This window comes from Tetrao urogallus, assembly GCF_951394365.1.
Source record: "Tetrao urogallus genome assembly, chromosome: 1".
NCBI lineage: Eukaryota > Metazoa > Chordata > Aves > Galliformes > Phasianidae > Tetrao > Tetrao urogallus.
The window spans coordinates 134,262,271-134,289,275 of NC_136813.1; the positions used below are offsets into that span (position 1 = coordinate 134,262,271).

At 47.6% G+C, this 27,005-nt stretch overlaps 1 protein-coding gene across 1 annotated transcript; it reads left to right on the forward strand.

The window, feature by feature from the left end:
- Positions 1–689: 689 nt before the first annotated feature.
- LOC306945674 (sodium- and chloride-dependent GABA transporter 2) lies at positions 690–25,612 on the forward strand (the record flags this gene model as incomplete). The annotated part of the gene is made up of 14 exons (XM_079534443.1): positions 690–915; positions 3,619–3,753; positions 4,835–4,975; positions 5,447–5,531; positions 8,150–8,282; positions 11,192–11,326; positions 19,107–19,210; positions 21,835–21,959; positions 22,485–22,597; positions 22,738–22,875; positions 23,788–23,890; positions 24,538–24,638; positions 24,833–25,003; positions 25,493–25,612. Exons 1-14 carry the CDS (start codon positions 708–710, stop codon positions 25,610–25,612), a joined length of 1,812 nt encoding a protein of 603 aa, XP_079390569.1. The 5' UTR covers positions 690–707.
- Positions 25,613–27,005: the final 1,393 nt, after the last annotated feature.

The following is a 27,005-nucleotide window of genomic DNA, read 5'->3' on the forward strand; positions in this document are numbered from 1 at the left end:
GGCACCACTGCTTCTCTGGGCAGCTGTGCAACCACCTCACTGCCCTCTGAGTAAAAAAAAATTGGTGGCTGCAGAGTCACTGCCAAAGCCTCCTCAAAATAGGCAGAACCTTGGGAAGGCTGTGGCATTTGTAGTTTTTCAGCACACGGAAGGATAGCACCATCCTCAAAATCAAATTACTCTTATGTCACATCTAGTAAATCACTCTTAACAGCTGCCACCACTGAAAGAAAAACTCTAATTTCATTTTGTCCTCTTTCTACATCTAAAAAATTTTCTGTGCTTTCTGGCTTTCACTATATGGTCTGTGAAGCCAGACCTTAGTAAATGGCAAAAGAGGTGACAAGAAACCCGTACAAGACCTCTCATTAAGTTTCTAATCCTACTCTCACCCCATTCCAGCTCCAGCTCTGTTCCTCAGTCTCTGCTGCTGTGGGAGATCCTGCAGACAGATGAGCTTCCAGAAGCAGGGATGTTTTCAGATGGGTCGATTAAAAATGATGAAACTAATAATGGCTTGCACAGGCAAAGTTCACATATGCTCTTGGCACCTTTCTTCTAGCAGGAATCATTATAAGGAACAAGTAAGGGTTTGGCACGCAGGTGTTTGTGCATCTCTCCGGTCTCTTGCCCTCCGTAGCCCAAATTTTGGCCTTATTGCACAGCTTGTTTTGAACATAACAAAGGAAACTCTTTCTGAAGGTGGGATGGATTACAGTGTCCCTGGTGCTGTTAGTAATGGCGAAACGGTGCCTGCACAACCCAGCATGGAGAAGGAGAAGGAAGAGAAGGATGAGACTCTGGAGCGAGGGCATTGGAACAACAAGCTGGAATACGTCCTGTCGGTGGCTGGGGAGATCATCGGCCTGGGAAATGTCTGGCGCTTCCCCTACCTCTGCTACAAGAATGGTGGAGGTGAGTGCAGCCCCAGCCAGCTTCACTGGTCACCACATTCCCACCATGATACCTGTGCTGAGCCTTGCTCACCACTGGCAGCAGCCGTGCAGTGCCTGATCCATAAGACTCAACCCAGGGGCTCCATTGCAGGGTGATGAGGCACAGAGCAGTGTGCGTAAGGGTCAGAAGGAACATGGCTGTCACCTGGTACATGAATGCTACACAGTCTCTCAGCTCAGCAATGACCCCTGGCCTCCCTCGGGCTGCACTTGTTCAGAATCTCGTGCCTGCTTTTAAATTAAGGCAGCCTTTTAGGAGAGAAAACTTTATTTAAAACATGAAAGCCCAAAGCAATTCTGAGGTTGGATTTGGTGGTATGCAGGGAGGGAGCTTCTCTCTCAGTTTGGTGATTAGTTGTTAATTGGGCTCTCTGGAAGGGCAGAGGTGAGGGGATGCAGCACTTGGTGTGGAGTTGGTGGGCACTGGGGAGCCAGGGCTGAAATCCCCTGCCGTTTGCTGGGGGCAGTCTCATGGGCCCCGCTAAACTGCTTTCCTCCCAAGGGCACAAAAGAGGATTAGCTGCTGTTTAGCTACTTTCACGCTGTGCTTTGCTTGGTGCTTGTTCCTTTTCACCATGAGCTTGGGAATGTTATTCTCTGTTGAAAGGGAGGGCTGTTCTTGCTCCCCTTCCCGTGGGGCTGTGTGAGAGCAGTGCCTGCTCCCCTCCCTGCATGGATCCTGTCAGGCAGCAGGGCCTGAAGCCTGCCTGGCATCACTGCCTGCTGAGCCCTATAGTGCTGGTGGCTGGGGACAGTTCAGAGAGGGCTTGGGAGAGTATTTAGCAATGCCATATATAAGTTCTGTGCAATGGCAGAAAAAAAATATAAACAGGAAAAAAAAAAAGTTATTTCCCTATCGTCAGGCCCTCCCATGGCAGGCAAGTCTGGCCGATTGGGAAATACTGGGGTAGCCTGTCTGGTGTGCAGCCCTGGTGCTGTGGGGAAGGGAGCGGGACGCAGTGTCCTACATCTGCCAGGCAGTGGGTCTGTGCTGCAGTGCGTCACCTCATCCCACTGTGGCCCTGTAACCCACTGGACTGAATGTGAAGTGGGATTTGTGGCTGAACCCCAAGCCCCTTCCCTCTCTCCATACATGCTGGCTAAGCTTCTTAATGAAATCTCTTAAGTTTTTAGTTTGCTTGTGTCTGAGGATTGTTATTCCTTCTGAACTCCTGTCAGCTTGACCTGAGAGCCAGTTAGCATCTGTCTGGCGTGGAAGAGGACTACGTAGGGGGAAGGTAGGGCTTGAGTCTCATTAACGAAGCTGGGCTCTTGAGCAGCTTGTAGGACCGTCCTTCAGGCTCTGCAGGATGAAAGCTGTTACTGCAATTAATGCCAACCTGGGGTAACAAACACCTGATGGGTTTTGTCCTTCTCTGCCTGGTTTCATGGCAGGTCTTGACTGTAGGGCAGCCCTGGCTGCTGGTGCGAGCGATATACATTTCTGTAATTGCATGTAATGCATTTCCCTTTGCATGTTGTTTTGATCAGCAAACCCAGGCTGGGTGGAGGTATTACTCTACATGTATCCTCAGTTTTTTGGTGCTTTTATCGTCAGAATAATCAGCATAAAAGGAACCGACAACTTGTTCCAAAACCGTAATGACTTTGTGGCAGGATGTTCTCTTTCATTTATACGCAAGTACTGAGACCTGTTTTCTGCGCGCACACACACACACACACACAAAGCCTTAGAGACTTTCCTTCCTTATCTTCTTTCCCATGTACTAAGTTTCTCAGGCAATCACATCGCTCTGAGCAATTGTACTTGAGGAAAATCCCTTTTTCCATGCCCTTCCTACCCTCCTCAGCATACATCCTTCTCATGCTGTCCCCATGTGGTATCTCAGAGGGACTTTCTCAGGGCCAGGCTGAAGATCACAGAATCACAGAATTGCAGGGGTTGGAATTGACCTCAAGAGATTATTGAGTCCAAATCTCTTGCTGAAGCAGGTTCCCTACATTTGATTGCACAAGTAGGCATCCAGATGGGTCTTGAATATCTCCATAGAAGGAGACTCCACGGCCTCTCAGGGCAACCTATTCCAGTGCACCATCACCCTTACCATAAAGAATTTCTTCTCCATGTTTGTGTGGAACTTCCTATGTTCAAGTTTTAGGCCATTGCTCCTTGTCCTATCCATCACTGAGAGGAGCCTGGCCTCATTAATTTGCCTCCTGCCTCCCCTTAGATAATTATAAACATTAATGAGATTCCCCACTCAGTCTTCCCCAGGCTGAACAGATGCAGGTTACTCAGCCTTTCCTCATATGGGAGATACTCCAGGCCATTTATTATCTTTGTAGTCTTCCACTGGACTCTTTTGAGGAGATCCCTGTCTTTTTTGAACTGGGAGCCTAGAACTGGACACTGTAGTCTAAAATGTAGCCTCATCAGGGCAGAAAAGAGAGGAGGACAATCTCCCTTGACCTGCTGGCTACACTGTTTTTAATGCATCCCAGGATGCCATTGGCCTTTTTGGCCACAAGAGCTCACTGCTGGCTTGTGGCCAGCCTGTTGTCCACCAGAACACCCAGGTCCTTTTCTTGCAAAGAACCTCTGCAGTAGGTCAAACCCTAACCTGTATTGATGCTAACTGATGAGCTGAATCCAGCCACATGATGGAGCTTATTTCTCCTCTGTGCTGCTTGAATCTGCCAGGTGCCTTTTTCATCCCTTACCTCATCTTCCTCTTCACCTGTGGCATCCCTGTCTTCTTCCTGGAGACGGCACTGGGACAGTACACCAGCCAAGGAGGTGTGACAGCCTGGCGGAAGATCTGTCCCCTCTTTGAAGGTGAGTGGGTTTGAGGTCCGGGGACCTATGGGGGGACACTGCACTCATCCTCTGACCACAACTGTATATCCCAAACCTTCCCAAAATTATGCCTTCTCACCAAACATTGCATCCCGGATTCCTTCTTCATGTCCAGATCTCTGGACAGAAGCTTTGCACCCAATAAAAATGATCTTCAAGATCTAATGATGAAAATGCTCCTGGCAGTTATCAGGAACTTACTTAAAATATACTACTGTCCCTGTAAATCGGTGCTAAGTCATTTTCCCGAGTTTGTGGAAGGCTTAAAATCTTCGTGGTGAAAGGTGTCAGCTGTCTTAATAAATCATTAGCTGTCAGATCCACTTCTTGCACTAATTTCAGCATGATTATCCAGTTTCAAGTCACTTTCTGTGATCTCTCAGGTCTTAACAGTAGCTTCTATCCTACATACTGAATCTTTTAGATACTCCTCTGGCATCTATCAGGGAAGTTGCATGTTAACACAAAAACTTCCCAAACAGTGTAAAAGGAAGAAGGATGAAAAAATGAAGGGAAACTGAATTTTGGTAGAATAGGTATTATTTAGCAGCTGGAGCACTGTCATGTGTTTCTGTCTCTCTGGGTGGTTTTCCAGCCACACACTGTCTATCCCCTGTCCAGACTCCCAGCCCTTCCTTCTGCCTTGGGTCTGGACTCCACAGAGTGCTTCATGTGGACTGCCCAAGGCCTGGAGATGCTGGGCAGATTCAGCTGTCTGCATGGCTGGCCAGGCAACACCTGATGCTTAGAACCTTAGCTCCCTGTAAGGCTGCATTTCTAGTAGGTCTGAGGCCCAAAGAGCACATTCATCCCAAAGTGACTGCCCTCCAAGTCCATCTGCTGGTGAGGGTTGTGTTAAAGTACCTGCACAGATGGTGGGATGTGGAAAGGAGATGATGGCATGAGTGGCTAGCTTGTTGGTGTAGATCCAGCAGTACAGTCAAGATGTGGGGCAGGGATGCAGCACCGTGGGGGCTGTCAGATGGAAAGGCACTGAGCCTTTGGTGAAGCCTGCTTCCATCTTTCAACATGTGGTTCACCTGGGGCCTCCTTTCTGCAGGAATTGGTTATGCCTCACAGGTCATCGTTGTGCTCCTGAACTTCTACTACATCATTGTCTTGGCCTGGGCCTTGTTCTATCTCTTCAGTTCATTCACCATCGACCTTCCCTGGGGCAGCTGTGATCATGAATGGAACACAGGTAGGTGTGGAGGACCCTTTGGCTCCAGGAAAAGGTATGCCCATGCTGAATCCATGAAACCCAAAACCGAGTCACAGTGGGGCTTGTAGGTGTGGGGAGCCCCCAGTGATTGTGCTGCTGGTGCTTTGGGGAAGAAGCTGCAGCCACTGAGGGTATCTTCCTCTTTGGCAGTGATGAAAAATCCCATCATCCTGTTGTGTGTTAGCCACAGAGCCAGTGCTGGTTGGGACTGCTCACTGTGCCTGCTGGAAGGAAAAATTAAATGCCATCTTCTTGATTGTCCCAGGTTTCTTGCTAGACTTAACCTGGAGGGATCTCCTTTGGTGCGTCTTTGGGACTACTCAAAGTTTGTCTCTGAGTCAATACTAATGAGTGCTGTCACTGTGGATGGAAAGGGAGCATTTTTTCTGATCCTTCAGTACTCCAGCCACTACTACTCACACTCCTTCCCTCCCTGGGCTTCTCCTACAGGGAACTGCATGGAGTTTCAGAGGGCGAATTCAACCCTAAATGTGACCAGTGAAAATGCCACCTCCCCAGTCATCGAGTTCTGGGAGTAAGTAAAGGACGGGCTGGTATCCCTCTTTCTTCCAAGACAAGCAATCCCTGGGCAATGAACCAACCTGCGGAGGTACTTCCTATTAAAGCACACTGGTCAGAAGAGGTCACAGTGAGCAAGCTGGTCAGATCAGGGCAAAGGCTCTTGGGGACAGCACAGTCAGTCAAGGATGGCATCACTGAGCCTGTGGTGTTTGTCCAGAGCTGTGCTGGTGTGTCTCAGTGCCAGTGGACTTGTCCAGAGGTGTCCAGCCTTTTGATTTGCCTGGGATGCACTGAGTGAAGAGGAATTGTCTTGGGCTGCATATAAAAAATAGAATCCTGCTGATATATAAAATTAAGAAAATATAATAATATTAAAAAAATATATTTTTCATTAAAACTTATAAAGAGGGCAATAAAGCCAGTGAAATGGACATGTAAGACTTACACTGTATTCACATACCCCGGGACTGTTTCAGCTTCTTTCTCTCACTGACTTCAATGAAGGCCAGCTGACTCTGTGCAAGACCTTGCCTCACTGTTGCATTGCTTCCTCTGATTCTCGATCTTTTTTCTTCTCCTTTACTCCTCTGCTGTTGCTCTCCCCTTTCCCTATTTGTGCTGCTTCTCTTCACTGCCACCCATGAACTCCCTTACACAGTTGTTTTCTCCTGCAATGCAGGTGAATTGGCTGTATGTTCCCTATCTTCAAACCATGGATCAGACTTACCAAGGGTACAAACCTCATTAAACCTCATTACTGCCTCAGGAAATGAGAGCCATAACCATGTGCTTCGATCAGGATTTATATATAGGTTGCAGCCCTTGACCTGCCTGGTGGCTGTGTCCATGCTCAGGATATGGGTCCTAAGACTGCAGCTGGAAGCAGGGTGAGATCTGTGGTGATCCACTCTGCAGCATCACTGTGGTGGGTCTTTGTCTGCATGGTTTGCGAGCTTTAGCATGGTAAGCTGTTGAGGAGGAAACCTTAAAGCCTTTTGAATTACTAAAGGGATCCATACTAGTGATGTTTTTATTAGATAGTAGATAATGAATATTAGATATTAGACATTTTTATTTCAGAGTGGCTAATATGCAAGCCATTCTGAGGGGAGAAGCTTACCAAAATGAGAACAAAGTACCGAGTTCAGCTCACAGCCTGGTAAAATCTGTGCCCTCATTTTCATGGTCTCCTTCCCTCGTGCCCATGCACTAGTTTACTCCAAAGTACAGAGTTCCTTTATTTCTGGCATGAAGGCTTAGACCTGCTGGCTCTCTGATGATGGACACAGACCAGTACCAAGTCCTTGCTGAAAGACTGAGAAGGCAAGCCCTGCTGCCACCACAGATTACCTGGTGAACAGTGGCTGGTAGAGGGCTGTGCCCTCACTGCTGTGTACCACCAGCACAGAGTACATCATGTCCCTAGAGCATCCCTGGGGCAGCACAGGGCGAAGCACTTCACTTGCATTTGCCTGTGAGCAGAGAGATCATTACAGGCTGGAAGACACTGAATGCATACATTGCTGCTAATAAGCTTATGGCATTTATTCCTTCCATAGCTGGTATTTTCCTCTTCTCCTACAGTTCCCTTTTACTTTTTTCCTTTAAACTGCTTGCAGGCAGTTAGATGCTGTTATGAACTTAGACTGCTCTTCCTGAGGCTGGCTGCTGGAAAAGCTGATGCTCACTTCACCACTGTGAGCATCCCTGTGTTACTGAAGTGCCAGCACACAGGACTGGAAATTTCCAGTGTAGTGCTGGGGAAAGGGTGCAGGAGGCAGGAGTTTCCTAGGGAAGCACTGACCTGCCACTGGGGTGAAGGCACACTGCTGTGGCCGTTCCTGGCTGTGGTACAGTGTCCTGTTAGTTACACACTAACTGGTTACTCTTCCCTCACTGGTTACAGAGTCCATGCCCCTAGAAGCAGGAAAGAAAGCAAGATGAAAATAAAATATTCAGAGGAATAGCCTGATTTCCTGTGAACCCCTCTTGTCCTCTCAATCCATCTCAGACCATGGTTCTCCAGGAATGCAAACTTGATTTGGGGATAATTGCAACAGGGTGGGTTTGTGAGCGTGCTGTACACACTGCTGCTGGGGCTCTAAGGTAGCACATGTCCTTCTCTGCTCATCTCAGGACTGGGGTTTGGGACAGTTTCACACTCAGATCCATCAGTGCAGCATAGAAGACAGAAGGAGGAGAATGAGTTCTTGCTTCTGTAAATGGTGAGGAAGACCTGCCATACCCATAGCTCAGAAAGCTGCTTTAAGGCAAGGGTGAGATTGTAAGTCCTTGGCCTTGTAAGCTGGTAAGTGCAAGAGGGAGCAGAAACACTAAAGGTTGGAGGGGGAAAGGAAAAGAAATGTCATGGCCCAACAGCCCAGCTTGAGAGCAAGTGTAGAATCTATGTGTGAACCTCCAGGCTGGTAGTACTGGTCCAGTAGTCTAATTCCAGTAGTGGGCTACAGTTTGACACCTCTGCAGCTTGCAGCTCAGAGCTGGGTCTTGTTTGTAGAACATCCTTTCTCCTCAAAGTTGTTAGGTGCTCTGGAGATGTGGTGAGAGGTGTGTTGGGAACACTGGTGGCCGACACTGGAGACACTTGGGTGCTGTTTTCTTCTCCCTCTACAGAAGGAGAGTGCTGAAGATTTCTGATGGCATCCAGCACCTGGGCAGCCTGCGTTGGGAGCTGGCCCTGTGTTTGCTACTGGCATGGATCATGTGCTACTTTTGCATCTGGAAAGGGGTCAAGTCCACAGGAAAGGTGAGTTCTAGGCTCACAGTGAGCCTCCAAGTGCTGGCCCAGGAGACATTGCTATCTTTGTGTGTAAGAGGTGGTTCAAGTTCCCTTCCCTTCTGTCACAGCATGAACAGTTTGTGCCCCTGCTGGATATTTTCTCATTTATTAGATAGTAAACGCCCATGTACTTAAAGCTTTCTCTGCCTCAGCATCATGGGGATCTTCTTTTTGTCTTTCCTGTTGGTCCTAGCTCTTCCTATAGATGCTTGCATTCCCCATGTATAAGATTTCCTTTTTTAGCCACGCTGGTTATCACAGAGGTATTTCTCCGAGGCAGGTTGGTGAGACTATCCAGCTCCATCCTGAGCTGCCTCACCCCTGCCTCCTCTCTCTTTTGCAGCACTGACACAATTTGTTTCTACTTCTGCCTCCTGACCCATTCCCAGTCTGGAGGCAGCAAAAACAGATGGAAGTGAAATTGTTTAGTATGTTATCTAGACAGCATCTCTTCAATGTGGTGGGTTGTAAATTGTAGCTGCATCCATTTTCATCATGTTGATGGCATGGATGTTATCAGTTCCTCCTGCTTCCAGGATAGTCCGGAATTGTGAAACATGAAGGCAAAGTCAAGCAGCTTGCAGAGACAATATTTCCTGGTTTCCATGGAGTAAAATTAGAAGAAAAGAGCAACTGCTTGCTGTAGTGGCCTGGTAAAAGAAAGCAGAGGCAGTATAATAACAGCAAAAATGATATGAAAGTACAGCAAACATAGTGTGGGAAGTGCTGAGAACAAATCCAATCTATTTCAGATCTGAGTTCAGTGCTAAATGCAAGTGACTCTTAGCAAAAAGGACTAGCAATAGTGAGATGAAAACAGAAACCTTCCAGTAGAGATACATGGCCCATTGGTTTATCAGCCCTTGAACTGAATTTGTCCTACACAGAACAGTTTTACACAGCAGTTTGCATCCTCAGATGCAGAGATTGCCTGTCCCCAGGGAGCTCTCGCAGATGCAGGAGGTTGTCACAGATGGAATCACTTTGCCGAGGCATGTGGATCAGGTTCAAATAAACCCTGGATGTTGTTGACCAGCATGTGACAGAACGATCACACTGGTCCCGGCAAGGTTCCTGGTGATGGAGCTAGAGCTAACAATGCCCAAGAAATAAAAAGGTTGGTTTTGAGCCAAGCATTGAGTAATATCTTATTGGATCCAGATGTTCATGTTGTCAGATAGAAGTTTGGAACGCTCCATTCAAGAAAACATTCTCCAAATCCATGCCGCTGGTCTCAGTGCAGATGTAAGTGACTGTTGAGTGAAAAGTTCAACATGTGAGCACTCACAGGCACACAGGACATTACCAAGACCAGAATCTGAACCATACACAAGAGAACAAGCAGATTGTGTTCTGAGCTGCTAAAATTGATGTTTTTTTGAGATCCATCTGAAAGTATGCAACTTGCCACCCTGGAAGAAAATGCACCAAGGTTGAAAGGCAGTGGGTTATTTTTAAGATTTCTGTTTCAAATATTTTGATTTCGTGAGCTGAGAAATATTAGACTTTCATCCTGTCATATCCTGAAGCAATAATTTGGTTCTGTGGTAAGTACAGAGATGACTGTTAAACTCGCAGGACCCATAGATTTGATTAACTGTCACTGAGAAGCTCTAAATCAGAGCCTTCTTGAAACCTTGAGATTGAAATGAATGATGGCATTTGCCAGTGTTGAAGAATGCTGTCCCCGGGTTCCTTCAACACCTAGGATGCAGATTCAGACAGACAGGGATGGAGCTGCTTGCGCAGACATCTCAGGCAATCATGAGCCCCAGCAGGGAGATGTTTTTCACTGATCTCTGTGACATTACCCCAGACCGCTGTGATATATAGAGCAAGGTGTATTAAATGCATAGAGAACTTGGGGCTGCAGGCAGAGGTGATAATCAAAGAGTTTGTTTTTCAAGGGTAGGACATCACTCAAATCCTTCTGTCCTTCTACATAACAAGACTGAATTACCAAAACGTGTATCTCAACTTAGAGCAGGGCTCCCATGGCAGTGTCAGGTTCTTTGGATGTTGTTTTATTCAAATAAAGTATATCAACAGGATGGATCCAGAAAAAAATCTTTTTGAAGCACTGCTTGTCTCACGAGAATTATCCAGGGAAGAGAGAAGGTGGTTGTGTTGCTCAGGGAAATCATCCTCTTGCTGCTGGCAGTACTTCCTCAGCTGCAGAAGCCTGTCCCTGCCATCAGGGAATGGTGTGCTTTAAGGGGATTTTGAAACAGCTCGTTCTGGATGGATGGGCAGGTGGGAGAAACAGATGATTTCACAGCATCACATATTGTGGTTCCTCTAGAGAAGTTCTTCGGTTCTTCAGTGCGTAACTGCTGAAGCTGAGAAAAGAGCTGTAAGGTAGCATTAAGTTGAAGTGTGCTGATCAGCACGTCCACACAGGAAAAACCTGAAGGAGCAACATTTCTTTGCTGGCCCAGTGTGATACAACAAATTGAGCAACTGTTTTAAAGGTGATCAATAAGTCTCGAATGTGCAGGAGCAATGCAAAGGCATTAATGACGCTACTTGAACTGCTGGGGAGGCTGCATCAGACCTCGACTAGTTTGACAATTTGGAAACACAGAGCACAATGTGGTATTGTGGCACACTACAGCAATTAGCAACTGAGCTGGGGATGCATAGCCCCTCTGCTGATGCAGACAAGTATTACTGCTGTCTTTGGTGGAGTTGCTCTCGTGACAGCCCGACTCTCACTCTGGTTCACTCCTAGGACTAGCAAGATTTTCTCTGGCTCCAAACATGCTGTGCCACACCACGCAGTTCCTGGGCACATATAAAAAAATGCATTTCTTCTCAGTGTAGGCTAAAGCAAGGTGCTTGGAGTGCTCATGCCTGTTCCCACGTTCCATTTCTAGGTGGTGTACTTCACAGCCACATTCCCGTACCTCATGCTGGTAGTCCTGCTGATCCGGGGAGTCTCCCTGCCTGGGGCATCCCAGGGAATCCTCTTCTACCTTTACCCAGACCTCAGTCGACTCGGGGATCCTCAGGTAAGACCGGTGAAAAAATGAATGGCTGAGTTGTGCTTGCCTGGATGCCTGTGGCTATCTTCTTTCCTTCTTTTTTCTTTCCATACTGTCTTTCTCCCAATTCTTTCCATCTGTCTCCTCTTTACCTACACTGGATATAAGGCAGGACTATGATACGGATGGCCCTTGGCCTTCCCCTGTACCCTTCCTGTATTTTCTCATCTGAGGTGGGTCTGAACTGCCTGGGAGCAAGAACACAGGTGGCAGAAGCCATCGGTGGGTTTAACCCCCTCAGAGAGGGCAATGTCAACTGAACCTGTCATTTCTTGGGGATACCACTGTGCTTGGGGGCTCTGTAATGTCTGGGGTTGCAGGGGTGAGGAGGAGGAGGAGGTAGGAGAGAATGAGGATGACTTGATGCACGCTAGGACCTGGCTGTCCTTCTCCCCCCCCCCAAGTCCTTATTGAGAAATTCCTGCCTGCCTGGCTGGACAGTCTGTGCCTGACTGCTGCTGTTAATCTCTTTGGGACAAGTTCTTCCACATTAAATCCTGGCTCCAGCTGAGCTGCTGTACCAGCCTTTGTGTGAAGGTGTTTCCAAAGGAGATTAAAGGGTGCCTGCTTGGAAAATAGGCCAGCAAAACCCTTTGTAACCCCATTAACTCTTTCTGCTCTAGCCCTAGTGTTGACTCTGCTGTTAATTTTGCAAGTGTGGGCATCTCTGCCTGATGCAAGGAGCAAGGGTCAGTGGAGTGTGGTGACAATGTGCTAAGGCTGCTGGGGGCTCTGAATTTGCCAGTGCCTCCAGCACGGTGTGACTCTGGTTGAGCAGGTTTAACTTAGGGCTTCCAGTCTGCAGCTGAAGGAGATCTGGTTTTCATCGTGTGAAGTGCACAGAGATCCTGTCCAGCATTCTGGAAGTTGCTCTCATTTGTGTGCCCAAGCAGTGGCTGAAAGGCTTTGTTTTGCATTACCAGTTTCTCTCATTCTCTCTCAGCTGCAGGGAGGAGGTGGGCAGGACAGCCCTGCCTCCCTGTGAGGTGAAGAGAGGTTGAAGGGGGTTTTCTAAAACTCTCAAGAGAGTGAGGACAGGTCTGTGTGAGCTGATGTGATGTGAGATCCTTCTGCCACTTTCCAAGTGTGCTTCCTTGCTTCTGCAAAGCCTTGTGCTTACAGGGCTCTCACCAAACCGGGCAGCAAGTCTTGCATTTTCTTCATTTTTCTCCTATTGGATAGGAAAGGTAAGGGTTAGTGCCCCAAGCCCTGCATGCACACAGTTTGCCCCTGCTGCCATGCAGGGACAGCAAATATCCTGCCAGCCAAGCTGATGACAATCGACTTGTGCTCACAGGACAAGGCTGTGACTGCTTACTGCTGTCCAGCGCTGCCTGGAAAAATGCAAAGTTCTGCAGTGCCTAGGAAGGGATGCTGGAAATTAGAAAAAAAATATAATAACCTCTTCGATCTGAGCCTTGTAATAAGGAGTCTCAAGGGGAGGTTTAGATAAAGGGAAAACAATATACAAGGGGACAAAAGGATAACTGCTTAAAAGTATATGAAAACATATGTGAAAAGAAGGGATGAATTATTTAGCAGATTCTACCAGGGGAGAAGCAGCCAAGATGTGATTAAGTGTCTGTGTGGAAATCACTGCTTTTCACCTGCTCAATGACCTTGGACAGAACCATGAAATCCTGTGCAGGAGAGCTGACTGATGATTAATCATAGAGTATCCTGAGTTGGAAGAGACCCACAAGGATCATTCAGTCCAAGTTCTGCATGATGTTCTCTTCCAGCCATAAAGTCTTCAATTCCCTAAATCTTCCTGCACCTTCCTCTTCCCATTCTATAAAATGTTTACAATGAAAAGGTTAAATGCAAAATATTTGATATAAAGATAGATCAGACATACAGTGAAACTGCTGAGCAAGTTTTACATAATAAAATCCAGTTCTGCTCAAGTAGAAGCAGGTAACAGCAAAATCATCTGAGAGACTTTATTTTGAACTGTAGGCCACAAATCTAAAAATTCCCCCCAAACCAACTCTATTGTTTGTTTCTTGTTTAACATTGTGTATTTTTAATACACAATACCAGCCAATTGCTGAGCTCGTTTCTTTTTGTCCCCCCTTGACTGCATTTTTTTGAACTCCAGAAGGTTCCTATATTTTCCGCAGTACAGACTGGGTTTTAACAGATAGGGGAACTCAGGGTTGCTCACCACTTCCTCTCCTGCTCACTCCACCCTTCCCAATGTTTTCTGTGGTAATTTTATGACTTGTTTATTTCAGTAGATAACTCTGGGATTTCCTGATGTGATTATGGAGAGAGATGCGGAGTGGTCCACTTGCAGGAAGCTGAAATGAAATAATTCACACTAAAAATAGGGGTGAAGTGTGGGCAGTTTGTTGGTGGAGCAACTTTTTTTTCTGGCACTGGCAGTTTCTCTATCACTCAATGCAAACCATGATCAGGCACCATTGTAACGGACAGAGTTGAAGAGATAGCTGATGGGGTTGATGCAGAAAGTGCTAGCGATGTATTTGGTCTTGCTTGAAAGAGAAAAAATGCAGTGGTTTCCTTTCACTCTGGTATCAGTCTCAAATATTTCTAGTTAAATATTTTTAGGTTTATTGACTGAGAAAAGGAGAGTAAAATTTAGAAGCCTTGGAGAATGTCCCTCTCTGCACAAGAAAGTGCTTCTCAGAACATGCCCAAGACCTCTCGCTTTTGTTTTCCCCCAGATTTCCCCAAAACACAACTGTCTTGTGGTGTCTGCTTGTGCTTTACCCCTCGAGCCTCAGAAAGTCTTTGTACAAAGAAGAGCTTGCCATAAGGAGCTGCTTCCCCTGTGGCCTCTGAGAACTTCTTGGCGATGGGCCCCTGCAGCCATGCTGGGGATGGGGTCAGAGCCTTCAAATTTGGGTCCCTCCTGCTGCTTGCTCTGCCGCCAATGAGAGCTGCTGCTTCCCAGCAAGAGGTGAAGGCAACCATGGGCATGCTAAATATTATTTGTTCCCCTTATTTGTTTATTTTCCCCCAGCAAGCCTTCAGCTTGACCCTACGTGCTCGTCATGCTGTTGCTGGCCCCGTTTCCCCTTTCTGAAGGCAGCATGTTTGTTTTTAGGCAGAATCATACAGCCTGGAGTCCAGGAGCATCCTTCTTCCCCCCCTATCACCTTGGGGAGGAGGGCAGAACAGCTGTGTTTTTGGGATGAGCCAGAGCTTGTTTTTTTTTTTTTTTACTTATAGTGTTTACAGAAAGTGTAGAGGTGGGGGGCTCTCCTGGATGCAAAACCATAAAATCATAGCATCATTAAGGTTGGAAAAGACCACTAAGATTATCTGGACCAACTCTAACCCGTCACCACCATGCCCACTAACCACATCCTTCAGTGCCACTGCTACATGTTTCTTGAACACCTCCAGAGATGGGAGAACTGAAGGAGGTGGCCAGGTAACTCGGCATAGCTCTCTAAAAAGGTACTCATTGAACAGCAGCTGAAGTCTTGCCTGAATTTTGCTCTTTGCTTTGCACTACCCCAAGAATGATGCCTTGTGCAGCAGAGACTTACTCTGCTGAGTCTTCTGCTTACTGCTGGGGGCATCTCAGCACTTGCCAGCATGGCCCCTGTGTGTGATGTGTGATGCATGCACTAGGCTTCTTAGAATACAATCATTTGAGTTGGAAGGGACCATTAAATGTCACCTAGTTCAACTCCCATGCAGTGAACAGGGACACCCACAGGTTGATCAGGTTGCTCAGAGCCCCATCCAACCTGGCTTTGAGTGTCTCCAGGGACGGGGCATCCACCACCTCTCTGGGCAACTGGTGCCAGTGCCTCACCACAAAACCTGATTGCACTGATTGCCTGATTGCACAAAACCTCTTCCTTATCTCCAATCTAATCTCCCATCTTTTGGTTTGAAACCATTTCCCCTTGTTCTAACATAGCAGACCCTGTGGAAGAGTCTGTCTCCTTCTTTCTTACAGAACACCTTTAGATACTGAAAGGCTACTCTCAAGTCCCCCAGAGCCTTCCCTTCTCCAGGCTGAACAGTCCCAGCTCTCTCAGCCTGTCCTCACAGGGGGCTGGGTGCACTCCAACTGGTCTACATCTCTCCTGTACTAAGGACTGGGACACAGTGCTCCAGGTGAGATCTCACCAGTGCAGAACAGAGGGGCAGAATCACATCCCTGACCTGCTGGCTGTGTTTCTTTTCATGCAGTCCAGGATACAGTTGGTACTCTGGGCTGTGAGGGCACACTGCTGACTCATGCCCAGTTCACCATCTACCAGTACCCCCAGGTCGTTTTCAGCAGGGCTTTGTTCCACCTTGACATCCCCCAGCCTGTACTGACAGAGGGGTTTGCCACGACTCACATGCATACCTTGCAGTTGAATTTATTGAACCTCATGAGGTTCACCAGGTGCCTCAGGATGGCTACTCGTTCCTTGAGCGTGTTGACTGCACCACACAGCTTGATGTCATCCTTGAACTTGCTGAGCGTTCGCTCTGTCCCACTGTCAATGTTCAATAGCATTTTGCTCTAAAATGCTCTTTACTGTTATTTATAAGTGCTCTGAGGTTTTCCTAAGGAAGGATCTGTTTCAGTTCAGGGGCCTATTAAATTCTAGTACATGTAATAAAGCAAATATTGCTAAGAAAATTAAGGGAGGAAGGAAAATGTTCTCTGCTAGGCCATAACCATCTCAAATAACTGCATCTCAGGTGTGAAGGCTTTGGTTAAAAACATAGAGTAGGAGGTTATTACAAACTGGAGTAAACAACATGTTCAAGGAGATTGAATTATGAATTAAATAAACTTGGATGGCTTGAAAAACTGCAGACAGCAATTGCAGCAAAATACCCAGTCTGCCAACGTGCCAGCAAAATCTGAACAAGAGGATAAACTTCAGCAGCGGAGCTGCAGCCAGAGAAGAGCAGCATGCTTTTCTGCAGGGAAAAGAGAGCCCTCTGTGACCCCATCAAGCCCCTTTAGTTGGAGTGGAAATATTAAAATAATGAGAGGCTGTTGTTCAGCAGCGTGTGGGGAGGGGAGGATATTGAAAGGGCTGGAAGGAACATTTCTCTGAGTCATAAGAGGGAGAGGAGTGAGCACAGGAGGCAGCTCTGGGAGAGTAGATGTGGCTACTGTTTTCAGGAGAAGGTGCTTTTTGTAGGACCCATGAAACTGTGGGGCTGAGATGGGGTGAGCTGAATACCCTTTCCACCCCAGGTCCTGAGTCATGCTACTGTTGCTCATCTCCATAACACCCATGGCATCAATCTTGTTGGAGTCCAGCACTCAAAGAATGTGGGAGATGCTAGGGGTCTGGGAAGGGAGTAGAAGTGGGTGGCCTTTCACCCAGAGCTTCAGTAGCCTTTGAAAATGAGAAATAGAAGTGTGTACAGTCTGAGCTGGTGCTCACAGTCAGGATGACTGAGTAGGATCAGAATCTCCACGTATCATACTTAGCTTTGTTTGCACTGGTTCAGCCACAGGCTGCCTTGCTTCAGATGGGAACACATGCTGCGGCAGGACCCGTATTCCCTACAGACATCCTTCTGGATGTGCACCCCAGGCAGTGCAGCAGGAACCTGCAGACCCCATTCTTAATCTCTGCTGCACATCAAGGGTATTGCTGGCTGTAGGAACAAAGCCACTTCATGAGTCACAGAGCTAATGAAGCTTGGTGTCTTGATATTTGACTTCTACCATCATCTGGTAAAGCACCAGTTCTTTTCCTGCCCTTGGGATGTTTCTCATGTCTCCTGCTCGTGTGATTTATCTGATATTTAACACTGGTTGACTGCTTCTCCCTGTAGCTTTCCTCTCAGTGGGGATGCTGAGTCTTTCCTGTTCCCTGGTTGTTGTGAAATTCTTAAGTAGTTGGTATCTTTGAGATTTCTCACCACTGTTAAACCAGTTTGAGCTGCAGAAATGGAGCCAATGTTATGGCAAGGGTGGGGAATGCTGTTTGATGGCAAAAGTCTTTTTACCTGAACAAACTGATATGAAAGTGCTTCAAAAACCTCAAGAGAGTGAAATTCAAGCTGGAATTTTATTGAAAAAAAGGCAAAACACAGCACAAGCAATGAACAGCAGAACAACAAATCAAGCCTAATGGAACTTTCCATCCTGACCTGTAAGAAGATGCTTAAATTATTGATGCATGGATGTCAGCTGGATCAGCCTGTCTCAGTGCCTTGCTGTGCCCAAAAAGCAATGGAGAAGTGAAGCCCGTGCCCTGACTGCTTGCAAACACAGTGATTAGGAATTTATTGCGAAGAATATATGGTGAAGAATCTTTAGGAATTAATTGTGAAGAAAATAAATAGATAAATAAAAGACTTTGTTTTTTCCAGTCTTTTTCAAATGCAATAGTGAGCTAATATTTTGGTTTCTAAACCTGCTTCCCTACCCCACTCCTCTGAAAAAAAAAAGTACAGAAGACTAAAGCCAACTACTTTTTCAATATCCTTGTGCCCAGAACTAGCTGTTCCAGTCCAACCCCATCATCTGTCTCTTCCCATTCTGCAAATCAAAGATTTGATCTGACTTCCCGTAGAAGGGTTTCTTCTTGTCAGTTTTGACTGATGAGAAGAAGATGGGGCTGAATGTTGACTGAGCTATTTGCAGGATGGCTGGGGAAAGCAGTGACACCAGTGAGTGCTAGCTGGTTGCCCCTCAAGACGTGAGGCCTTGGTTGAGCGTGTACGGGTATAATTTGGAATCACCAAAACCGCTGTGTTCCCCTCTGGTGCTTCTGTTCCTGGGATACATCCCCAGGCAGGGCCCTGAGCAAGGTGAGTGTTTATCTGAGGACTCACCAGCACTGCTGCTCCACGGCATAGCTACTTGGAGACTCTTCTTATTAAATTTACCCCAATAATCACTTTTTTCCACTTTTCTTTCCTCGCTGCTTTCTCTTTTGTCTGTAGAAGCACAATTGATTGAATGCTTGCCTTATCTCTATTTCATAAACCCTTTAGGAAGAAAGATGTTAGATAGCAATCTTTGTCATTGCTTCATTCCTCACTGCTGGTCCCTGCTTTTGCTGTTCTCTGCAGAAGATGGTGGCTATGATTGCATCAGTGACTTTCAAATAGTCTTTCAAATCTAATTTGTCATTGACAAATGTCAGGCTCTGAGCACCGGGATGTATTCTTGACAGAGAGATCGAAGTGGAGTTCAGGCTTTGTGGGACTAACATCATTCTAGTATTTTCTTTTAAGAGATGTCCTGTGTGAGCAACTCTGTTTATTTCTAATATTACTCCCCAGTTGATTTGCTTTTACATTTTGGAACTTTTGAAGTTAGGTCTTGGAGAAAAGGCCACCAGCCATAGATACCTGTGCCACTCAGTGGGACACCAGGCTTGCCCAAATCATATCCCCCTCCTCTTCTGGGCTCCTTCAGCTCTCCTGGATAATGCTCACTCAGTCTCTTGCTACCAAGAGACTATCGAGAGTCACAGTTTTCTGCACACTTGCCTGGGAAGGATAGAGATGATGATGAAGGTCCCTACGTGCTGTGGGTTTGCAAATCTTGCACCACCTCCTTTCCCTTTGGCTCTTGCTACCCCAGGGTGCTTTAGAGAGCACTGCAATTCCCTGTACTGCATAACCTGTTCCTACCGAAGGTTTGTCTAAATGCAGGGTATTGCTGACAGCCTGAGCACTGATTTTTTCTGCTGATTATGGTGACCCTGGGTCTCTGCCTCTTCCCACTGGTGCACCATCTGTGCTCTGTGCTAGCCTTGTCTTCTTACCTCTGTTTGCATCTCCCTTGCAGGTCTGGATGGATGCAGGCACTCAAATCTTCTTTTCGTATGCAATTTGTCTGGGATGCCTGACAGCTCTGGGCAGCTATAACAAATACCATAACAACTGCTACAGGTAACTAGAGCACGGCTCTGCTGCCTTGAGCCTTCCCTTCCCTCGACATCAGTGCAATTAGGCTGGTGAACCGCTGAGGGCCTTTTGAAGTATCATGCTTTCCATTTCTACTCAAGATGTAAGAAAACACTTTGCAGGTGTTTTCTTCTCCAATCCATCTCTCTGTGCTTTGTACCCAAGGGAAACGTCAGGAACTTTCTGTCCATGTCATGGATGACAAATTCCCTTTTCCAGACCATATGAGACCCATCAAAGCCAGATCCTCTTCACTAGCCTTGGGATCCCAATCCACACCACAACCTCCCCTGTTTACGTAGGTAGGGGAAGCAGAGCTGTGAGATCAAATGGCTCTAGATTGGAGTCTTTTCACCTTGTGATTTATCCTCTGTAAGTTCTTTTAGACCTAGTGTCTTGCACACTTTTCAGTGCTCTGGGTGCCTACGTGCTATGTACAGTCTGTACATAAACCTACAGGTGTGACTCCTGCCTCTTGCATTCTCTCCCCATGCTGGGCTGCCCTCAGGCAGAGGTCAGCCCAGCTGCCAAATTGCATCAGGCTGTCAAGTTGAAGTGTTCAGGTGAAAACACACTCAGTTTGCTGCAGATGTATGCAGCATCTGAGGCTGTATATCCAGAGGCAAAAGGTTAGTATGAGGGGAGAGACCAGAAAAGCTACCTGCTTCCTTTCTCACCTTTCTCTGCTGACCATGTTGCTCCCCACACCTTTTAAATTCAAATTTGTTGTCATTACTGTGGAAGATCCAAGCAGACCACCGTGTGGACCTAGCTTGGCATCTTTCTCTTCACCTTAAAACTTCACACCTGCTGTAGGGATGCCTCTGCAGCAGCTGGGCTGGGACTTCTTTTTCTTTTCACATTGTCCCTTCTGTCAGATGCAGTTCTGAGAGAAAAGGCTGTGGGAAGAGAAGACAAAATGGATTGGCTCTGGCCTGTTGCACATCCTTGAGCATTGTCCCTGTGCATCTCCAATCTGGAAGTGTGACATGGAGGTGATGACAGGGACTGCTGAGCAGCAAGGTTGTGAAAAGCTTCTGTAGCTTCAGCTGGGAGAGGCAGAAGAAAAGGAGACAGGTCCATTCGTGCACAAGCCCTTCATGCCTTTGGCTTTGCTAGGGAAACTGTGCTGAGTTCTGGTATCAAGACTTTGAAACAGTATCAAGACTGTTTTTAGACATTTACCCAATTTTAACAAGTTGATACTATACTCTGCAGCTTTGGTTTGTGCAGAAAGACAGGGCCAGGCTGTAATGACACAGAGGGACACAAGCTTGATGTCCCGCACAATTCTCTCAGGTCAGATGTAACCTTTGGAGACCTGGGTAAAGGAAAGAATGTGGGGAGGATGGACCACCGTTCATATGACAACAGTCCAAGACAGCACCGTATGGGATATTTCTCACTTTCTGGGATTGCAAGGGAGGCTCCATGGCTTCCTTCTAGGTGAAAATCTGGGGACTCCTTTTTCTCTGGCCATTTCTTGCATATTACCCCCACCATGACACCCCTTCCCACCTGCCAGGTGACTGGAGAGCATCTCTCAGCCCATGCCTTTCCAAGGAGGTTCTAACCTCATACATACATCTGGGGGAAGGAGGGAAGAAACACTGGGAAGGAAGAGGAGCTATTGGAAATAAATGTGAGTTTGTATAAAATAACTGAGAACATAAGTGGAAATCAAATGGCTTACAGCAGGTGGAGAAAGGATGTTCTGGCACGAGCATCCCTTGGGGCTAGTTGAGCTTGGCAGAGCATGAACCTTCTGGGTGATTCTTTGGAATGCACCCTGAAAGTTTCATAAAGTCTCTCCTGCCTTAATAAGGAAATGAAGAGGTGGAGCAAAGGTTTTTGGTGTTGGGTAGTCCTTCATCACTCGAAGTGCTGTGATATGGGGAGGAATAATCTGAGCCACTTGTAGGGCATCGGGGCTCTGCGTGAGCTAAGATTTATCTCTAGAAATGGTTGCAGACTGTGAGTAGATTCAGTTAATGTGCAGGGAGGAGCAGAATGTTAGAGACCTAAAGACTGGTAGAGGAAATCACACTGGATTTGCAGAGTAGCATTTAATAAAGCGTTTAATAAAGTCAGAGTAGGCCATGAAATGCTGGAAGGGTGTGTTCAGTTTTGTTCAGAGTATTTTGGGAAGATTCTGGAAAAGGTTAGAGTTGTCCCCAGGGCTGCAGTCACAGGAGGCCTGGGGAGACTGAAGAATAAAAAAGAATTGGATAGATAAGAAATGCTTAGTTTAACGAGTAGATGGATGAGAATGAGATGAAACAGAGACAAAAGGGAATAGATCAGAGAAAATAAATTGGATGGCTCTGTTCATCTTTTTCTCCTAATGTGAGGGCCAGGAGATACCTTGCAGATCTGAGAGCTGAGAACATTGTAACTGGTCTGAGAAATCTATTAAGGAAAAATAACTGCCCCCCTCTCAAGCAGAAATAGTCTCTGCTACTGTCCCATAATTGAGGAACAAGGAGAGGAAAAACATAAGGTGTTCAGATATGTAGCAAATCTATCTCAAGGGTGAGGAGAGCAGGGGCTGCCATGGGGTATGGGTCACACCTGAACCCTCCAGTTGATGCTGTGCTTCCTCCTCCCAGGGACTGTGTGGCCCTCTGCTTCCTCAACAGTGGCACCAGCTTTGTGGCTGGCTTTGCCATCTTCTCCATCCTGGGCTTCATGGCCGAGGAGCAGGGAGTGCCTATCGCTGAGGTGGCCGAGTCAGGTGAGTGAGGGCTGTGGTGGGATGATGGTGTCATGGGAGGTTTCTGTTTTTCCCCTGGGCCAGGAGGCATGCCCATGGGGTATCTGCCCCAGAGAAAACAGTGTTGCAGAAGCAGGCTGCTGTCCTGTTGGGAAGCTCTGCTCTTTGCCTCCAAAACCCAGGGAGAAACAAATGCCCACTCATGAAATGTTATGATGCTATGGCCATGTCTTGAGGTCAGCGTAAACTGCCTACTGGGGCTATGTTAGGCAGGTAATGGCTCTCCAGAAGGGATGCAGTAACTGCATGGCATATACCTAGGCTTGTGCTGGGCTCAGAGGCTCATCTGGACCCCAGTCCTTGTAGCAGTGATGCAGCCATAGCTTGCTGTGCCCCATTTTCCTCCCTCCTTGCTCCTTCAGAGCTCCTCCACTCTGCCTTAGTTTCCCACATGGCGCTTGGCCAGGTGTCTGCCTCATATGGGTCCACAGGGATGTGCCATGCTGTGCCATGCTGCTGCCTGCTCTGAAGCCCTTCTCCCCGCAGGACCTGGCCTGGCATTCATCGCCTACCCTCGGGCTGTGGTCATGCTGCCCTTCTCCCCACTCTGGGCGTGCTTCTTCTTCTTGATGGTTGTTTTACTGGGACTGGACAGCCAGGTAAAGGTGCTGGATGCTTTTCTGCTGGACTAAAGTCACTACCCCTTCAAGACAGGCTTGAACTTGACAGATAGAGGTGTGGGGCTGCTGGCAAACTGCTCTGGTTGGGCTGACAGAGGTGGGATCTCTGCTCTTTGCAGTTTGTCTGTGTGGAGAGCCTCGTCACAGCTCTTGTGGACATGTACCCCACCATCTTCCGCAAGAAGAACCGCCGGGAGACCCTCATCCTGCTAGTCTCCATCCTCTCCTATCTGGTGGGGCTGGTGATGCTCACTGAGGTATTTTGGGCTCAGATCACCTGCATGGTGTTTGCCGGGTCTAAGTGCCTTCTGGCAGGGACCTGTCAGGTGGTGGGATTTATACTGGAGATGGGTGAGCTTCATCCTGCTGCTAAGTGCCTGAAGGAGGCTGCCCTGCCCTGCTCTGCCCTGTCCTGCCCTTCCCTGTGGTGTTTGCCTTCCAGTCCTAATCGTTTGTGCCAGTTACAGTTCTGTCAGCTTTCCTGCCAGGACTGATAATTGGAGCTCTGAACAGCCAATATTTTGGTTATAAATTTATCTCTGGTTATAAATTTATCTGCATGAGTTAAACGTTTACTGCTGTAGGTGGTTGCATGGTTTAGAGTGAGCCTTTATCCTTTTCTTTGCTCCTGTATGGAGCTATAAAAATGGTTGAAAACTTGGGTGGAAAATGGATGGAAAATTTAGTGAGCCAGAGTGTGCCCCGTATCTATTACACTCATTTTCTATATATTTCCCTTGTGTATGGAATTAAAACTTAGTGAAGTCTGTGTGTTGTGGTGTTGATGCTGCCAAATCTGCCTTCAAAGGGGATTTCCACCCTTGTTTCCAGCTAAAAGAGTTGCTTTGTTTTTGTCTTCTCCTAAAATATCCCCACCATCTCCGATGGTCACTTCCCATCTCCTGCCCTGCTCAGGACGGAAGGGTTGCTGAGGCTCCTGAGAGCAAGAAGTCTCCTAGATCTGCCACACAGCTTCATCAGGCCTTGAGCACAAGGGAGATGGCCTTTGTTGTTGGCTAAAAGTGTGCCTGAGAGAGAGGGTGGTCTCCTAGTCATGGAGAAGATGCTGAATTCCTGCTCTTCTCTGGCTGGAGCTCTTGGCTTGTGCCTGACTCCTTTCTCCTCTCTCTTTCTCCACTTCTCCTCACTGCCCACTTGACCCTCCCTAGGGTGGGATGTATGTCTTCCAGCTCTTTGATTACTATGCTGCCAGTGGCATGTGCCTGCTCTTTGTGGCCATCTTCGAGACACTCTGCGTTGCCTGGGTCTATGGTGAGTATGAACCAGGAAGGCTCAATTCTGTACCCTCAAGCTTTCACTTTCCCCACCCTCAATGCACCTGTCAATATTTCCTCTTGGAAATCACTTCATAGTGCAAGGCAACCTTCTAAACCCTTGCTTTGTTGCCAGTGGATTCAACTGATGGGACATTCCTCACAGCAGTGCCATAGGGGAGCTGCTTGGCAGACATCCTCAGTAGGTTCCTAAGTTCCCCTGAAGTTGAGGCCCTCCTTCTGTGGGGATATGAAGCTCCCTGGGGGAATAGTTTCCCAGTCTTTGCATAGAGGAGACTGAGATCCTCATGATGCTTTTGTGTGCCCTCTTTCAGCCCTGACATTCACAAGAGATGGATAAAATATGGTTCAGGTCACAGCCTCAGTTCACGTACTAGCACAGGGCACAGGATATACCAGCTGAAGGGCTGTGGCGACCCTCTGAGCTGTTCTGGGGTGAGCAGACATTAATCCAGGACCGAAGTTCCTAGCAGGGTTCTTGGCTATGAAGAGGTTACTGTCTCATTTTCGGGGGAGCTCCCAGATGGTGGGGAAGCAGGGCCCTCACCTGCCATCTCCTCAAGACACACAGACCCTGCTGCCCTTGTTCCCTCAGCAACGAGACATCATTCCCCTCTCCTGCAGGTGCTGAGCGTTTCTACGACAACATTGAAGATATGATTGGCTACCGGCCGTGGCCCATCATCAAATACTGCTGGCTTTTCATCACTCCGGCAGTTTGCTTGGTGAGAGATGGGCAGAGCTGGGTGCCTCTGAGATACATAGACACATATTTAAGGAGGGATCTGCACATGTGTTGAGGCTATGTAGCCTCTCTTTTACCACATAATTCTGTGCAGGTGTGGAGTAACCAGACCTACTTTGACTAACAATGTTGATTTTCTTGCACTTTTTCTCTTGGCTTCTTTCACCCTGTCAGGCAACCTTCTTGTTTTCTCTGATCAAATACACCCCACTGACTTACAACAAGAAATATGTATATCCGTGGTGGGGGGATACGCTGGGCTGGCTGCTGGCCCTCTCCTCCATGGTGTGCATCCCTCTCTGGATCGTCTACAAGCTCTCCACCATCAAAGGTTCTCTCAGAGAGGTGAGACAGAAGCTCTGGGATCAGGGCAAGGGCTGTACTGCTGTCCAGACTTTCAAGAGAGTTGTTTGTGTGTTGCAGGGTGATTAGTAGGGATCCTAGAATGAATCAATTGAATGAATTCATTGCTATAACTGAACTGTTGGTTTTGTTGAGTTCTGCCTGGCTAGAGGGCTGCCCCAAGCTGATGGTTGCCTCTTGGTGCCCTTTGTTTATTGCTTCTGTCTCTTTTCAAATGCCATTAGGAATAAACTCATTAGATGATGAGGAAAAAGATGATATCCCGTACTTCAGCTCAGCATGGAGGCTGCCCTTGACAGCAGCTTGGGGTCTTGCTCCAAGAAAACTCCAGATCCCACCTGTTCTCTAGCTCCTGCAAATGCTCAGGAAGGGGTGGTCTGAATGACTGAATGATACCCATGACTGGAAGGGGAGGGGCCAAGTTACCTTTCATCCTTGAGACCATGTTCAGTACCTTCTTTTGCCTTCCAGAGGTTTCATCAACTCACCTGTCCACTAGAGGATTTGCCTTCGAGGCCAGGCACGGGACAGCCTCTTCCTTCCACCAGATCTGGTCTCCTGATGCTGACAGAGCTGGAATCTCACTGCTAGGACCAGTGGGGCTCTCCCTCCCTCCCCCAAGATGGTTTCATATGCAGCTTTTACCATGTGTTGGACAACACAAGGATTCACTCACCTAGGAGACAGGGATTTCTGGGTTGAATTCCCTTCCCTGGAAGATCTGAAGGGCTGAGGGAGAAGCTGCTGTGGAGATGGTCTGTGTGGAGTTAGCAATGCACCTTAATCCTCTCCCTAAGAGGGCTCTGAAGGGGCAGATCAAACACCGGTGTTTCAGAGCACCCCCAGCCTTCTGGTGGGCAGAGAAGAAGGACTGATCGTGGAGTGGAGAGTGCCGGAGTCTCAAAGTTGTGGCTCTGGTGTGGACTTTGGGAGCTCTCCATTCATTCCATTAAATTCTTGTCTTTCCTCTCTAGTTACAGACTGTCTCATTTTTTGTAACCAGCATCCTTTGCTTACACTGTGTTTAGTGGGGTGTGTACCAGTGGAGCTGTGCTGGGTATCTGGGTCTGCATCTCTGTTGCTCTGGCACAGGAGGGTGGCAAGAGAAGAAGTTTGGTTTAAGTGGGAGGGAAAGTGGGGAACACTGACTGGGAGACCTCTGCATGCAGTAGGCTTGGGGTTCTTGGTGCAATGCCACCTTCTGCTAGAAGCCATCACCTGCTCCCAGCCAAAAGAGTCATCTGGCTGATGAATCACTGGGCTATTCCCAGGGCCTGGGAGAAGTGTGTGGGCTGGTGTTTCTTCATGCAAGAGAAGGATCGTGGGAAATTGTCCCTCATCTCTGCAGGTCCAAGCCATTTTTGTTCTGACTGGATTCCAGGTTCTCTAGAACCTGCTATTTTTGTTTCCCTGCATATGGAGGAAAGGCTTCATGGCTGAGGTGGGATCTGTATGTTATGTCAACTCAGCCACAAATAGAGCCTCTCATTTTCAGGCTGTTTGGGTGAAAAAAAAAACAAACAATAACAATCAAAGAACAGTTGTTTTAAGTGTTGAAGTCTCAGCATCTGAAGAGGGCAGCCAGAGGACATGTAGCCCTGGGAATCTGGATAGCTCTCAGGTAACCCTGAGAAAGCCGGAGCATAGGAAGGGCTGAGTGAGTGAATGAAGCTTGGCTTTTCCAAGGACTGGCAGGCATTGTGCTATACGGCCTGGTATGGTGCTGCTGGAGCACCCAGCACAGAGAGAATTCAAACAATCCACGTAATGAACCACCAGGTGGCCCCAGGACCTCACCGACTGCCGGCAGCAGAAAGGCGAGGTGCAAGGTTACCTCCACGGGCAGGCTGGTGGCACCGGGTGCTCCTGTGGGGCAAGGGGACAGGTCCCCAGCACCACTCCCTGGGGCAAGGGGATGTGGAAGAGGAGAGCTTCCTGCTGTCTGCTTCCTTCTGGGGCTGTGGGGCACTTGGATAGGTGTGAG